The sequence below is a fragment of the Cupressus sempervirens genome, chromosome 2 (genome assembly GCF_028749045.1).
Source record: "Cupressus sempervirens isolate cs-2001-9-10 chromosome 2, ASM2874904v1, whole genome shotgun sequence".
NCBI classification, from domain to species: domain Eukaryota; kingdom Viridiplantae; phylum Streptophyta; class Pinopsida; order Cupressales; family Cupressaceae; genus Cupressus; species Cupressus sempervirens.
This window is the reverse complement of record NC_143119.1, coordinates 754,636,253-754,651,631: the sequence shown is the minus strand read 5'-3', so window position 1 is coordinate 754,651,631 and position 15,379 is coordinate 754,636,253. Positions and strand designations below refer to the sequence as shown.

At 36.9% G+C, this 15,379-nt stretch overlaps 1 protein-coding gene across 4 annotated transcripts in view; it reads right to left on the bottom strand.

Annotated features, from left to right (window-relative positions):
* The window catches only part of LOC149575617 (uncharacterized), a 268,148-nt gene that overhangs the window by 229,795 nt on the left and 22,974 nt on the right, over positions 1-15,379 (bottom strand). For all 4 annotated transcript variants that reach the window (XM_089815382.1, XM_089815380.1, XM_089815381.1 and 1 more), the window contains exon 2: positions 12,519-12,651. In XM_089815382.1, coding sequence (XP_089671508.1) covers positions 12,519-12,651 — 133 coding nt within the window. The remainder of the gene's footprint in view (positions 1-12,518; positions 12,652-15,379) is intronic.

Below are 15,379 nucleotides of genomic sequence, written 5' to 3'. Positions count from 1 at the left end.
GGAACCAAGTGTTCTTCATTAGCTCCATGCCACCAGACATCAGCTTCCAGATTAGAAAGGCACATGTAGCTAACTTACAAGCAGCTCAGACCTTGGTTGTTGAATTAGAAGATGACCTAATTGCTGCAAGGAAGTGGCAAAGAGAAATCCAAACGAGAAGCACTACAAGTAATGTTCCTAGCACTTCCAGTAATACAGAAGCAATGCTTCAGAAGTTTTCAAATGAGACGATTGTTTTAAAAAGGCAAATTGGCAAGCCTAGACCTTCACTTCATCAGCCTTATCAGGACATACAAAGAAAACAACATGAAGGGAAAGTCACGTAGTTAACACTTGCTCAACAGAGGCTAGCAATTGAGGCCGCCCCTAAGAAGCATAACATGTGTGCATTCCACCTGAGAGCAGACCATGATAGTGACTCTTGTCCAGAAATGACCAGATTTGCAAATGAATGACAACAAGGAGCTTTTAATCGGATACATAGAAAGTGATGATGACTCTACTCCTAATGGCGACTCTGAACTTTTTTTTGGAGTATGAGTCAGACTCAGAACGAGGGGGTGATTGTTTCGCCACCTTGGATGGAGCTCAAATGACGGTCATGACCAAGGGCAGAAAAATAAGAATCAAGCCTTTGCTTCTGCTCGAAATAATACACAACAGCTAATCCAGTCAAGTTTGGTGATCTCGTACAATCCACTCCTCAATCTGAGCACAGTGGTAACTCATCTGACTCATTTGATATAGTCCAATACTGTAAAAATACTAGAATCTAGATATCTCCACTTAATTATCTCAAATCCAATCCAGCTCAATTACAAAAGCTTGTTGAATATTGTAAGGATGATAATAGAGGCAATAAGAAGGATCATGTTAACATTAATGCTACTATGGATGATCACGTTAAGGCTAGTACAAGTCCATGCCCCCCTCTAGTGGAAGACCCTGTGTTACCTAAGCTTTTCAATGAAGAGGAGTCTACTGTTCTAGCCACCTCCCCTGGTCAAAAACCAGACCCTTTCTATGTCTCTCTGTTTACAAACAGCCATAAGCTCAGTAACTACATAATTGACTCTGGAGCCTTTGACAATATCATGCCTACTACTGTGGCTAAAGCTTCAGGTCTTCCTTTGACTAAGACTTTTGGACATTGTTATTCAATGGATGCTAAGCAAGTTCCATTAGTTGGACAAATTAAGGATGCCCAAGTTATCTTAGCCGCTCACCCTGCTAAAAGGCTAAAGCTCACTATCCTAGTTGCGAACATACCAGCCAGTTATGGCATGATCCTAAGCCGTAGTTTTTATAGAGACATGGGAGGAGAGATCAAACTTGATGGTCTCATGCTATAATACCTATTGGAAACAGGAAGGTCAAACTTGAACCAGAGCAGAAGACTAAGTTCACAGTCTTGAAGTCAAATGATCCCAAAGTACAAATCCTCTACCAAGAGATGCAGTTAAGAAATTATATGCTATTTGTTGATGCCCCTGATATTCAAGAGCAATCAGAACCTCCTGATGGTGATCAAATATGGAGACTTGAGTTTGATGGAAGTTGTGCTTCTGCGGGCTCTAGTGTTGGTGTTGTGTTGAGATCACCTAATGGAGAGTTTACTCATCTTGCTTATAAGATGGAGTTTAAGAACACCAACAACACAGCTGAGTATGAAGCCCTTCTTCTAGGGATAGCAGCAGCAAAACATAAAGGAGTTAAAATTTTGAAAGCTCAAGGTGATGCTGAATTAATCGTCAGGCTGGTAAGAAATCAATATTCAGTGAAAAATCATAGACTAAGGAATTATAGAAACAAAGAGTGGGATGAAATTGGAGGTCTTGATGCTTTCTCCATTATAGCAATACCTAGAGAGCACAACACTAAGGCTGATTCCCTGTCAGTTTCAGCATCATTGCTTCTACCACATCCAGAATTTGAGAATCAATTTTACAAGATTGGAGTTTTATTCAAACCTAATGTACCTGATAATGCGGCATCATGGTAGGTATTTAAAGATGATAAGGATATTCAACATTTCCTTGAAGGGGCTGAGCCATTTGCAGACCAATACTTTGAAGGAAGTGTAAATGCCTGCCACGACCTATTGCAGAACAACGAAGAGGAATCTGACTCAGGCACCAGTCAGATAAAAAGTAACAACGTCCCTTCCCATTTGGTTTCATTAGAAAAACTATTCAATAGACATGATGCTTGCATAGAAGAGAAAGGGATAGAAAGGGAGGAACTAGTGTTGAATATGACGGGCTAAAAATTTAGGAACTGAACTTAGCCCTAGGACAATAAATATTGGAAGGTGTTGCACTGAGCAAGAAAGAATAGAAGTGAAGAACATGACATTGAAATCAAACCAACCAAGCTCGTGCGGGGAAATCAATTGTGCAAAGCAGTAGCAGAAAATCAGCAGCAACTAGAAAATACTCAAAGGTTCTCTAATGTTTCATACTTTCTTACCTATGGTGAATGTCTAGAGGGATCGAGTGCCAAGCAAAGAAGAGATTTAAGCATTAAGGCCTTGAAGTATGTTATTCATGATGACATCTTATACAAAAAGGCTATTGATGGCACCTTCTGAAGATGTGTCAATAAGGAGCAGCAAGCTAAGTTGCTTAAAGCATTTCACGATGAGGCGTATGGAGGACACTTCTCTTGTACTATCACAGCCTTTAAAATTTTAAGGCAACGCTACTATTGGCCTGGTACATTCTGTGATGCCTATAAGTGGGTAGCAAACTGTGAGAAATGTAAGTTATTTACTAGAAAGCCACAGTTGGTTGCTCTACCTCTCAAACCAGTGGTAATTGAAGCCTCGTTTCAACAATGGGGAGTGTACTTTATTGGCCCCCTCAATCTATCTTCAAGCCAAGGACACACTCACATCCTAACTGCTATAGATTACTTTAGCAAATGGGTTGAAGCCAAGCCAATGAAGAAGACAACTTCTAAAGTTGTGTGTGAATTTCTCAAGAAGCATATATTTGTCAGATTTGGCTTGCCTGTTAAACTGATCATGGACAATGCTTCTTATTTTTCCTCTTCAAAAATGATTGAATTTTGTTATGATAGTGGCATCCAAGTGGGCCATTCTTCTTTATACTACCCCAAGGAAATGGGCAGGCCAAGTCTAGCAATAAGAACTTGGTCAATATCATTAAAAAGTTAATATCTGATAATCAAAGAAATTGGCACAAGAAAATTCATGATGCATTGTGGGCAGACAGAACTACACCTAAGCGAGCTATTGGCATCTCACCATTCAAATTGGTCTATGGAATTGAGCCCAATCTGCCCCTACCTCTGAAGCTTGCAACCTACCATACATTAAAGGATGGGCTAGAGAAAAGGATCTTATACCTTACCCGTCTGCAAGAAGAACGAGATCAGCTTGTAGATCAAATTACTCAACATCAGATGTGAGTGAAGAATATGTTTGATAAGAGAGCAAGACCAAGAAAGTTCATGGAAGGTGATTTGGTCTTGCTGTGGGATAAGAGACGCGAACCAAAGGGTATGCAATATTAATTTGAGTCTCTTTGGAAAGGACCTTTTAAGATTATACAAGTTAATCAGAACAATGTTGTTAAGTTGACCTATCCTATGGGTGAAGTCCTGCCTTGTTCCTACAATGGCCAGGACCTAAAGTTATACCAAATCCAGAATTGAAGCAGGAAACCCCTGCATTGTTAGTTGTTAGTCTAGGTAGGCCTCCTTTCCGTTGTGTGCTTTAGTTTAGCTTTTTCCCTCCTTTCCTAGTATAGTTGCTTTCCCTTGTGTGGTTTCATCGTGCTCCCTTTCTTGTGTTTGTCATTCTTGCTATGTGAAACAAGAGATGTTAGGTCCCTACTTAAGCATTTGCATGCCTAAGTCCCAAGTCAAATCTAGTTGTTACCAAACTTTCAGTCTCCCTTTTTCAAGCTTCTGGTTCGGTCATAACTCAAGGCAACTTAGTTCATATCCAAAATTAAGCTAGTCCCTAGGGGGCCTCCATTCTCACTTTATATGTTTACCAAGCTGGATATCAAGCAGGTAGTGTATATCAATCAGGCTAGGTGATTATAGGTTTGTAGAGGGAAATGCCATGCATCTTCCTCGATATGAAGGAGACTAGTTACTGTAGTATGCACTATAAAAGCACCCACATCAAATTCAGCATCCATATGAAGGAGATTTGACCAAAATTCATGCTCTAAGAGACGTGCCAGAATGTTCTTCGAAAAGATAAAATTCATGTTCTTGGGAACTAGAGGCCAACCATCTAGAATGAAGGCATACTGAAAACATCACCTAATTGGGCAATTTCAGAAAACCTATGCTTCGACTCCATCGCAAAGCTCTTCATCCTTAGTCCTGATCGGCTTCTTTTGTCCCGCTATTAAAAGTTGTCAGCCAAGTGCAATGGAAGTTGTGGATTCACCACAACATTGAAAAGATGTGTTTTGGATCACAAAGACAGTAGAAGAATAATCCTATTCGCCCGTTCAGCCATGAAGAAGAATAAATTGTTATCAACCATCTGTTCCAGAAACCAACATTCTAATTGCGCCAAGGCCATTGCAGAACCACATTTCCAATTACTTGAAAGCATATTAGTGTTGACAATATGGTCAGTCTGATGTGTAGACTGTTGTCATTTATGGCAACATATATTCAGTATTTCATTTATGTATTTAGAGTAAGAAAATTGTCTAAGTGTTAGACAGTTTGCAGCAGTACAAAGACAGATGTGATGTGTACGGATGACACACTTCGAGTTAGCTCATGCGCAGTTGAGGATAGCTATATTACAATGTCATGATGACATAAGTCATTGCGTACATGTGTACAAACAGTATGGCGCAAGTTATAGTTGATTTACCAGTTTAGGTATTTAACAAGACAGAACAGAGCATATCAGAAATATGAGTTGTACGACTTAAGGAATTATTTTGCTAACAAAATAATTACTAAGTCATGATGGGCCAACATTATAGATATTAATCCCTAAGTGATTTTATATCAAGTCAAGTGTGTGAAGACATGAAGGCCAACTGAGTAGAGGTTTGTTAATTTGCGAAATATAAGTAAAGACCTTATCTTGCGCAAATAATGTGAAAGATATATGACATGCGAACTATTGTGAAGATAGCTTGAAAGATATGCGAGCCTTATGTGATACGAAATCTGATGTATGATCAGATTAAGTGCAAGTTTCAGTGGTTACAAAGTATTGTATGTATACCTATACTTGTGAAGAACTTTATTACTTATTGCATGTTAGGGTAGTGAGCTCTTCTTGCATACATTGTATTTGATGTACCAACTCCAAACAGGGTTGAGGCTTTTAACAGGGCTTAGTCCTCTAACAAGGACTCGAGACACTATATGTACTTCATAGACTCCTAAAAGGGTCAATATCCTTAACAAGATTCTTTTGTTTAGTGAATCATCTAGTGGGTATCATCCCCACTAGAGTTTTCCCTTGGCTAGGGTTTCCCTAGTCAACAAATAATGGTGTTATGAGTTCTCTTTGTCTATGGTTATATTTATCGTTAAACATTGTTGGTTTACTTTCATATGCAAGTTATAAAGTAATTAACAATATTCAATTGTGGGCTAAAAAGAGGTATAACAGCTTGAGTAAGATCCCTATGGATATGGAACAGTTGAAGAGAAATCTTGAAAAAGCTCTTGAACAAATTGATCTTCTTACAGAAGAAAGAGACAACCTAAAAGATAGATATGAAGATGCAAAAGTCTACATTGGTAAACTGAAAGACAAGATAGATGATCTGAAATCTGGTAAGGAATCAAATGTGCAGACTAGTGACAATGATGAAGTAGGAAATCTCAAGAAAGAAAATGAAATCTTGAAGCACGACTTGAAAATTGTTGAACTTAAGTTGAGTCTTAAGAAAAATGACAGTAAGAATGAACATGATCTGAAATCTGAGAATATAGACCTTAGATCCCAGTTAAGTCAAGTAACATCTAAATTAGATTCTATTAAGATTGAGCATGCGGAATTAGAAAAGTACAATACCATTTTAAAAGGAGAATTCACACAAGCTAAGCAACAGTTAGAGAAACTTTATTCCAATAGTGAGAAATTGATGAACAAATATTTCACCAGAGACCTTATGAAAAGACAGGCCTTGGTTACCTTATTGGAGAGAAATCTACCAATAAAGTTGAAATTGGAGAAGAACCAGATCCAGTTGTTGAATCCCCTAAAGAATCTGATCTGAGTAAGATTGAATCAAGCATTACTACTGAAATATCTAAAGAGATTGAACTAGTTGATTTGTCTACGAAACATGATGAGCATAAGAAAACAGAGCAAGTTGATAAAACCAAGCAAGAAGAACCACCCAAGGAAGTCAAACATGAATTCAAAGGTAGATGTTTTATATGCAATGAAGTTAGTCATATGAAAAGAGATTGCACAGGTAAGTCTTTCAAACCTATTACTAATTTCTATTGTTATAATTGTCATGGTTATGGAGATAAAGCAGTATATTGTAAGAAACCTAAGTTTGATAGTAATAATGCAAATAGTAGAATGTTTAGGAATAGTAACCCTATAGGTAATGAAAAAGGAAGATCACTAAGCAGATCTAATGATGGAGAAAGGAAATAGTTTGTATGTTACAAGTAAAACAATCCTGGACATATTGCAAGGAATTGCAGAGCACCTAATAGTCAGAATGGAACCAATCAAAGAATAAATGCACCTATATGTTAGTTATGCAATAACTTTGGACACACAGCAAGATTTTGCGAAATGGAGAGAAGGAACTTCAACAAGAATCCCAATCATAGAAGGAACAATAACAAGAATGACAAAAGGAATGATAACAGCAATGATAACAATCAGAAGGAAGCAATCAGGGAACATGATGAATTCAAATAAGCATTTGTGAAAGCTAAAAATCCAAAAAGTTCTTATACAGTTTTGGAGGAACCGTATTTCGATGCACACAATGAGAGATTTAAGTCAGAAATTGTTTTTGACTCATCCTATTTGAATTAAGCGTTTGCAATAAAGGCAGAGCATCAGGTAATCAGAACTGATGTTAAAGAGCGAATTAGAAGTTGCGCAGTTAACAAAAGGTAGAAGACATAGAGAGGAAGCTATGGTCGAGTGCGCAAGATTAGATATGATGCAGGAAGATTTAAGACAGAAAACAAGTTTAGTGGTGATCAGTGACAGTAAATTAATTTGTGGTAAATGTGCATTTAATGCGAAGTCCGATTTGAAGTGATTTAAAGATTGCGAACAAGATTGTGAGTACCATTTGATCATGCGAAGAGTTTAGAGCAATTTAAGAATGATTTGACAGCGATTTCAATTACGAAGAAAGGCACTTGAAGTGTAATGTTGCAGAAGCCCTAAACGCGATATTTCAAGGTATTTTACGAAGCTTGGATGAAAATTCTAGTGTATACATTTAAGAATTATGGCAAGTCAGACAGTATATGATGTAAGTGATAGGCCAAGCTATAAGTTTAAGAAACACACATTTGTTTCTTTAGTTGATGATCCGTTAGGAGCATTTTCGCAAATCCCATCGAATGTGTTTCATGTAGATGTTCGGAGTTATATTCATTACAAGTTTGAAAGTATTGGAGATGAGGACATACATAAGTACTTAGGAGTCATGTGTAATAGTGACCTAACCCTTAAATCTGAGTACGCGCACCTAAGTGAGCTGAATTTGATCAAGTATATGTTCTACACGGAGTTTGACAATCATGAGTGGACCAAAATCATTCTGAGTAGAGTGCATGATGAAATGTTTTGGATAGGTGATGTACCAATCTATAATATCCAGCTTTGGGACATTATCTATTTATCTTTTAATTTGTATAAGTTCAATAATATTTGTATGATCCCCTTTGCATTGTTTGATATTCTATATAAATGTGTATTTCAAAGAGTCACGTCCTTTCATAATAATAATTATATTATATTAATAATAATATAATTATATTAATTATATATTTATATTAATAAGTTTAGTTATATTAATTGATATCATAAGATATATTATATGAATAATTATATTATAATATGTATTATTTTAATAATATATCAATAATATATTATTTTATTCTTTAATAATATATTATATTATTAAATGTATTATAATTATATTTATTCATCATTATAATATGTTTATATAGTCATTTACTCTAATAATTTAATATATTTATTTATTTAAAATAATTAAACTATTTTATTTCATTCACCTATATTACCATAATTAGGGGACATGACAGTCACAATTGACAATGACCTAATTCACAAGGTCACAAGTTTGAGCAATGAAGGATGCAACCCTGTGAATGATAGAAAAGTGAGAAAGACAGTTGAGACTAACCTATACAATAGATTTGATGGAAGAAATATGAAAGTTAACATGATTCAAGATAGAGGAGTTAAAGTATTGAGGAAAATTCTTAGATATAAACTAAATCACAGTTCTAGAGTGAACTCAGTGCCAGCAGGATTTATGCATGCAGCATATGTGATGACTATAGAGAAAAGAAAGGTGAACATGTGTGAGATTGTTAGAACATAGCTTTTGGACAACATTGCAAAGATAAAGAAGACCAAGAATGCAGCCTTCAAATTTGAGTGTTAGCAGAGGCTACAGATGTAACGTGTTTTTGGAGACCAATTTGGTGCAAGCACGGGAGGAATGTGAATGTGATGTGACAGAAACAGATCTATCTTGTTATAGTTAGTCAGTTAATGTGTTCCATTCTGTTAATCTGTCTCAAATATTTTGTAATTGTCGTCCGGAGACGGCTTTTTTTTTGGGGGGGGGATGATGTTGTCGGTAAATTCTATATTGTAGCCAATAGGTAGAATAGTATCCGAACGGGCGTGTTATGGTTGAGTCACCCCTTCGGAAAAGTATATGTAAACTGTCCGAAAGGGACTTTGAATCATCATCATTGTAATTGTCGGAGTAATTGTAATAAGCATATTGCGTATATGAATAAAGTATTTGTTTTGCGTTATATCTTACTATACTACCTGCGTTAAGTATTCTTTTACCCTATACAGTAAACAATTTGCACACAGAGCTTGATATCCACAAGATGGATTACTGTTGGTTGACCCTAAAGCAAATTGTGGACTTCAACCTCGTAGTTTTCCCTAAAAGGGTTGAGGATAATGATCCAATCTTAGATCCAAAATATATTAAGCAGCACCTTCATAGGCTGCCCATCCCGCCTCAATCTTAATAATCCAAGGAAAGCGTCTCTATTTGGGAATGTTTTCAACATATTCTTGCCAACACTAACATTTGGTTAAAGAAAAGAGGGTTGAAAGCCATAAAGGTGAAGTGGGGAAAAGACTTTGATCCTGCTAGTCCAATTGGTCTAAGGGTTAAAATGAGGGGTAAGCAAAAGGATGGCACAAAGTCTTCAATGGCATCTATTCCAAGCTCACCATCAAAGGTGACAAAGGCAAGGGATGTATACTTGAGATAAAGTCCTCTAACCTCAGAAGGTTCACATTATTCTCAGCGATGACTAACTTCCTTCTCCACCAAGAAAGTGCTCACCAAAGAAATCTCCTCTAGAAGTCTTGGTTGCAACTGTCCTTCTTGATTCTACACCAGTCTCAAATGAGTCAATAGATTCACCCTTGCCATGGACACTTTTCCTTCTGAGCAGGCACTATTCCATGAAAATCCAACTCCAATCACACTAGTGAAACCTATCTCTTCAGCTGCTCCTGTAGTCCTAATGGTGGAGCAATATCACAGCTTGAAGACTGTGTTTGATGCATATACCATGTCTATCCCAAATGTTGTGATTCCCTCCATGGCATTGATGGATAATTTGTCAACTCAATTTGAGCAGTTCATCGCAGCAGTCACACATAGCAACCCAACTCCAGTGGCACTTATGTCTGAGGTCCCACCTATTATAGCTAAAATTATACAGGATGATCCAGTGTCTACTCTAGTTACCACTGGTGCCATGAGATCATCTTCCTTCACTCTTCCTCCTTGGCTCACCGCAATTACTCAAAAGAGGAGGGAGGAACTTCCACCTAAAGACAATGATTCCAATGTGGTTGTAAAGGCCAAGGTACCTAATATAAAGAAAGCTAAGGTGGTATCAAGGATCATGGTAAGTGTTGACAACACTAAATATGCAGAAGCAGCTGAGCCCCTTGTTGAAAAGTCAGTAGAGTTGATGCAAACCAATGATTACAAGTTCACCACCATTGAACTTGGTAAACAATCTTGCTTGGCTTGCCAGCAAGATGCCTATGATGCTCTCAATGTGCTCATACAAAAGAACGATAAGTTGTGGGAAAGTAAGAACAGGCTCAAGATGGAGAGTGCTAGATTATAGGACATTATTGAGAAGATGAAGGCTTCTTTGACAGATGAATCTTTAGAGCATGTGGTGCAAATTACGAAGAAAGCCAAGGCCATGGATAACTAGTGTGATCATCTAGTAACCCAAAGGGTAGATGTGATCATATAACTTCCAAATACTCAAACATGGAAGAGACATTTCAGCAAGGTTGAAAGAACTTCTTAGTTTGTTTCATCAACTTCAATGTCTTGATGTGGACCTAAATGTGGGGAGGACTACGAGTGAAGTTGACTAAGATGTTTTGTGTGATTACAGTATTTTCTATTCAGTAGAGATGTACTATAGCACCTTGCATCTAACAAGCAACAGGGAGAGTGTTGCAAAGCCTAGTGGATGAAGGTGAAGCAGCAATGAAATGTTTACTAAACCAAGAGCATGTGATCAGCAATGGTTTTCAGCAGCTGACATGTGCAATCAGTACTGAAGATGGAGAACTTGTTGATGAGGGAGTTCTCATAACAAAGTTTGAGAAAGTTATTCGCCTACAGCTTGGGGAGAAGATTTTGATTTTAGAGAGATTGATACTCTCACAAACTACAAATTCTCACTTTGTGATCTCCAAAATAAGATAAAGGAATGTAGCAATGTTATTGTAGAGAACTCAAATGTCATCTGCAAGTTATATGTTGTTGCATTAAGCACAAGAGAACTGGATGCGACAATTCTACAAGAATCATTGCAGAAATTCAGTGAATTCATGGGCACGGTGTGATGATCTTTCTAAGTGCTTAAGGGCACTTCTTTTCTTATTTCTCATGCTTTTCAGAAGTGGGAATAGTATTGACAAATTGCATGTAGAAACAGTTGAACTTTGTAAATACAAGAAACATACACCTATATGCATGCTTCATGTAATCAAGTTGCAACAACATTAGGCATGCAACTTAGAATAAGTCAAAGTTAGTTAGGAGTTTGTTAGAAGAATAATTCAAGGTAGTTAAGGGTTTCCCCTTTCCTCTCTGTTTTTCCTATATAAAGGAGAGAACTCATTGTAAATATGAATATTTTGTTTTATAAAAGAAGGCTATGTTGAAGTGCTTGTAGCTCAAAAACTGCATTTTTGGACACAAAAATTTGCGAATTGAATAAAGTAGGTTTTCTCAAACTTTGTGTTATGAGGCTTGAAATTGGTCATTGTTTTTTTAAGTTGCATTAATCGATTTATCTTTGTTTCAATGTATAATCTACCTTTGTAAAGCATTTGAGCATTTGGTTTTGTTTTTTGAAGAATTTGAGCTTCTGGAAATAGGATTGTTATAGTTTACTAGTGGCTGGTACTAGGAACTAAAGACTTTGTGCTTTAATTTCTACTATATTATTTCAATTTGAATAGTTGGCAAGAGACTTTGTGCCTTGTTAGCTATTCGCTTTGGTCGTCAAAAAAAGATTGATTGTAAGAGACTTTGGGTTCTTATTATCACTCAAACAAATTTAGTTATAATTGTTGTCTTAAGAGTTGTTCTTATGTCAACTACTAAGCCACCGGTATTACTATGGCAGTAGGTATCTTTTGTTGAATTGCAAGTAGTAGTTTTTACCATAAAGTCATTCCTAAAAAACAGGAATTGACTCGGATAACCACCCATTCGTCAAATTCAGTCAAGTTTCTGTTGTAGCCATGTACGTAAGAAAGGAACCTCCCCTATTGCTAAGAGGAGAGATCTATCTCACTACACGGTTGTATAAATTCACAATTTTGTAAGTTGTAGTCACTGAGACAAAAAATTTAGCCAACAATATCCTGCAGCTTAATTGCAAATGATATAATTATCTTTATCATTCAATATTACTTATGTAGCGGGGGCTTGATTCTTCTCAGTCCATATTTTGTAAACTCAACCTAGCATACCTCAACTTCTAGCAGCATTAGTGTTTATCATATATCATTTAACATACTTTATCATGAGTCAACAATAGTTTAAATTGTGGAAATTCACATATATTCAGTTACACTCAGAAATACAGTAGAAATGTGACACAAAAACATCAAAAGAAACTATAATAAGTTCTTCATTAAATTCAATATAAAAATACTTATTTTCTGAGGAAATAGGTTAAAATTAGCAAAACACAGTGTCCATAAAAAAATCTATTCATAATCAGAAGTTATGGCCAACCTGTAAGCAGTGTACGACTATATAAGAAGCATGTTTGGACAAGAATGAAAAAAGCTTCCTTGGACCAAACATGTGGAACACACAAGCGTAAGATCTCACAGAGTCGTTTAGCAAATAGTGCATTTACTGCAACCTGAACAAATGAGTGAATTAGAATTTCATGTAAGAAACTAAAATCATTGTTTAACTTTAAATCACTGAAATGCAACTAACAGAAAGACAGTAATTACCAAGAAGCATAACTATTTGTCCTTTTAGTAATCAATGAGCAAAAAATATTAGCAGCAACTGAGATTTTAATTATAATGAACCAATAAGAAACCTGAAAAAAATGAAGCAAATGAGAATAGATGCATCAAAAATCACTAAAATTGGAGCCTTTGACCATATGTTAACTTGCATTGAAATACTATATTCATTATCTTAAGATAAATGTCTGCCCTGTGACAGAAGTTTTGTTGTTGGTGCCATTCTATAAAGCATTGTTCGCAATCTAATGGCAAAAATCACAACACCAAGCAATAGCAGATGCTCGCCATCTTCAAGTACAGTTGTTTTGATGAAATAGTGCTTGATAAATCAACTCATCCAACAATTGCAAGTAAAGACAAGGGAAAATTTGATTAGTATAATCGTGAAGCCATTAAGCTCATCCAGTTGGCTGTCATAGATGAGATACTTGCAGTGCCTCTCCCATTTTCTTTCTTCTTAACATCCCGATGGATGTGGCTTTGGCATTATGTGTCTTAGTGCCTCTGTGCAGATGGATGAGATCTCTTGCAATGCTATGTTTGGCTCTGGATGTTTTTTTGTTGCTGTATGTCATTGGTTGAGCTCACCTTATGCCTGGATGGATAGATGTTTGCATTGTGTGATCAAGTTGGACCCATGAGAGGTTTTTATCTTCAAGGTGATCTGATTTATTTCGTTGCATTGGCAAGTTGTTATGCCCTTATGCCTAGTTCTGAAAACCATTGTGTTGTAGCTTGTTACATACTTGATTCAAGGTGCTAAACCTTTTGAAGTTATTATGGCATCTAGTTCATCTGATTTATGAGACATTGCAGATTATATGGCTTATGATGTGATTTGATGGTTTCAATGATGTATATGCCAATGGTTACCAGATTGTGATTGTTTATCATGTTTAGATGTCATCTAGATCGGGGATCATTATATATATTATCTCAGTTTTTCAGTGATATCATGCTTTATTGTGTTGATGGATATGTTACAAATGTAAATGGCGGAATACTTGAATGAATTAATCAGAGATCAAACTAATCTATATATACAAAGAGGGGAGTCGAATAGAATAGAAACATTCTATTCTAGACTACACCTAAATATTAGAAACATTCTAATATTTACAGAGATATAATAAAATATAATAGTGAGCATTAAAAAGAAACATGAAGGTTATTTTAATACCCCCCCTTAATGCTCAATCTATTTACTACACCAATAGATCCCCTGAATTTAACAAACTTGTCAGGACCAAGGGGTTTAGTGAAAATATCTGCTGATTGCTCTGAGGTAGGAACATAGCGTAACTGAATAGATCCATCTTCTACTAATTGTCAAATGTAATGGCAATGAAGCTCTATGTGCTTGATTCGTTCATGAAACACCGGGTTCTTGGCAAGTTTGAGTACGCCCTGATTGTCTGAAAACAAAGAAGTCGAACCTACTTGAGGAATATGCATATCTGCAAGCATCTGCCGGAGCCAAATTGCTTCACAAGCTGCCTTGACAGCTCCTCTATATTCTGCTTCTGTAGAGGAGAGTGCATGTGCTTGTTGCTTCTTACTGGTCCAAGTAACTGCTGCAGATCCGATACTAAACACATAGCCAGAAGTAGATTTCCTATCATCAACTGAGCCGGCCCAATCGGAATCAGTGAATCCACTGAGCTGAGGAGTAGTACTCCTTGTGTAAAGAAGACCATAATCTAAGGTACCATGTACATAGCGTAACACACGTTTCGCTGCAATCCAATGATCAGTCTTGGGGTTTGTCATGAACCGTGAGATGTAGCTGACTGCAAAACTGAGATCAGGTCTAGTAGTAGTAAGGTAGATGAGACTACCTACTAGCTGCCTGAAGAGTGTTTCATCTACAGGAGGAGAAACAGATTGTGCGGACAATTTCAGACCAGTCTCCATTGGAGTGGAGGCAGATTTGCAATTCTGCATTCGAAACCTATCAAGCAAACTTCTGGCATACTTGGACTGAGACAAAAAAATACTATTGTCAGTCTGCCAAACCTCAATACCTAAACAATAATGAAGCAATCCGAGATCTGTCATATCAAAAGTTCTGCATAGATCCTGTTTGATTTCTGAAATCAAATGTTCTGAATTTCCAGTAATGATCAAATCATCCACATAGACAACAAGAAAAAGAATATCATTACCAAAGTGTTTAATATATAGATTACTGTCTGACGGACTACGCTGAAATCCTTGAGCAACCAAGTAATGATCAATCTTTATGTACCAAGCCCTAGGGGCATATTTAAGACCATAGAGGGCCTTCTGGAGTCTACATACTTTGTGTTCTGAACCGGCAACCTTAAAACCTGGGGGCTGCGTCATGTAGACTTCTTCCTGTAATTCACCATTGAGAAAGGCGCTCTTCACATCCATCTGATGAACTTTCCAACCATACTGAGCTGCAATTGCAAGAAGAATGCGAATAGTGCTCATCTTGGCTGTCGGTGCAAATGTCTCCTCATAATCAATGCCTTCGCGCTGGGTGAATCCTCCAGCAACAAGTCTAGCTTTGTATTTGTCCAAGGTACCATCTGCATGGTACTTGACCTTATAGACCCATTTACAGCTAATGGGTTTCTTCCCAGG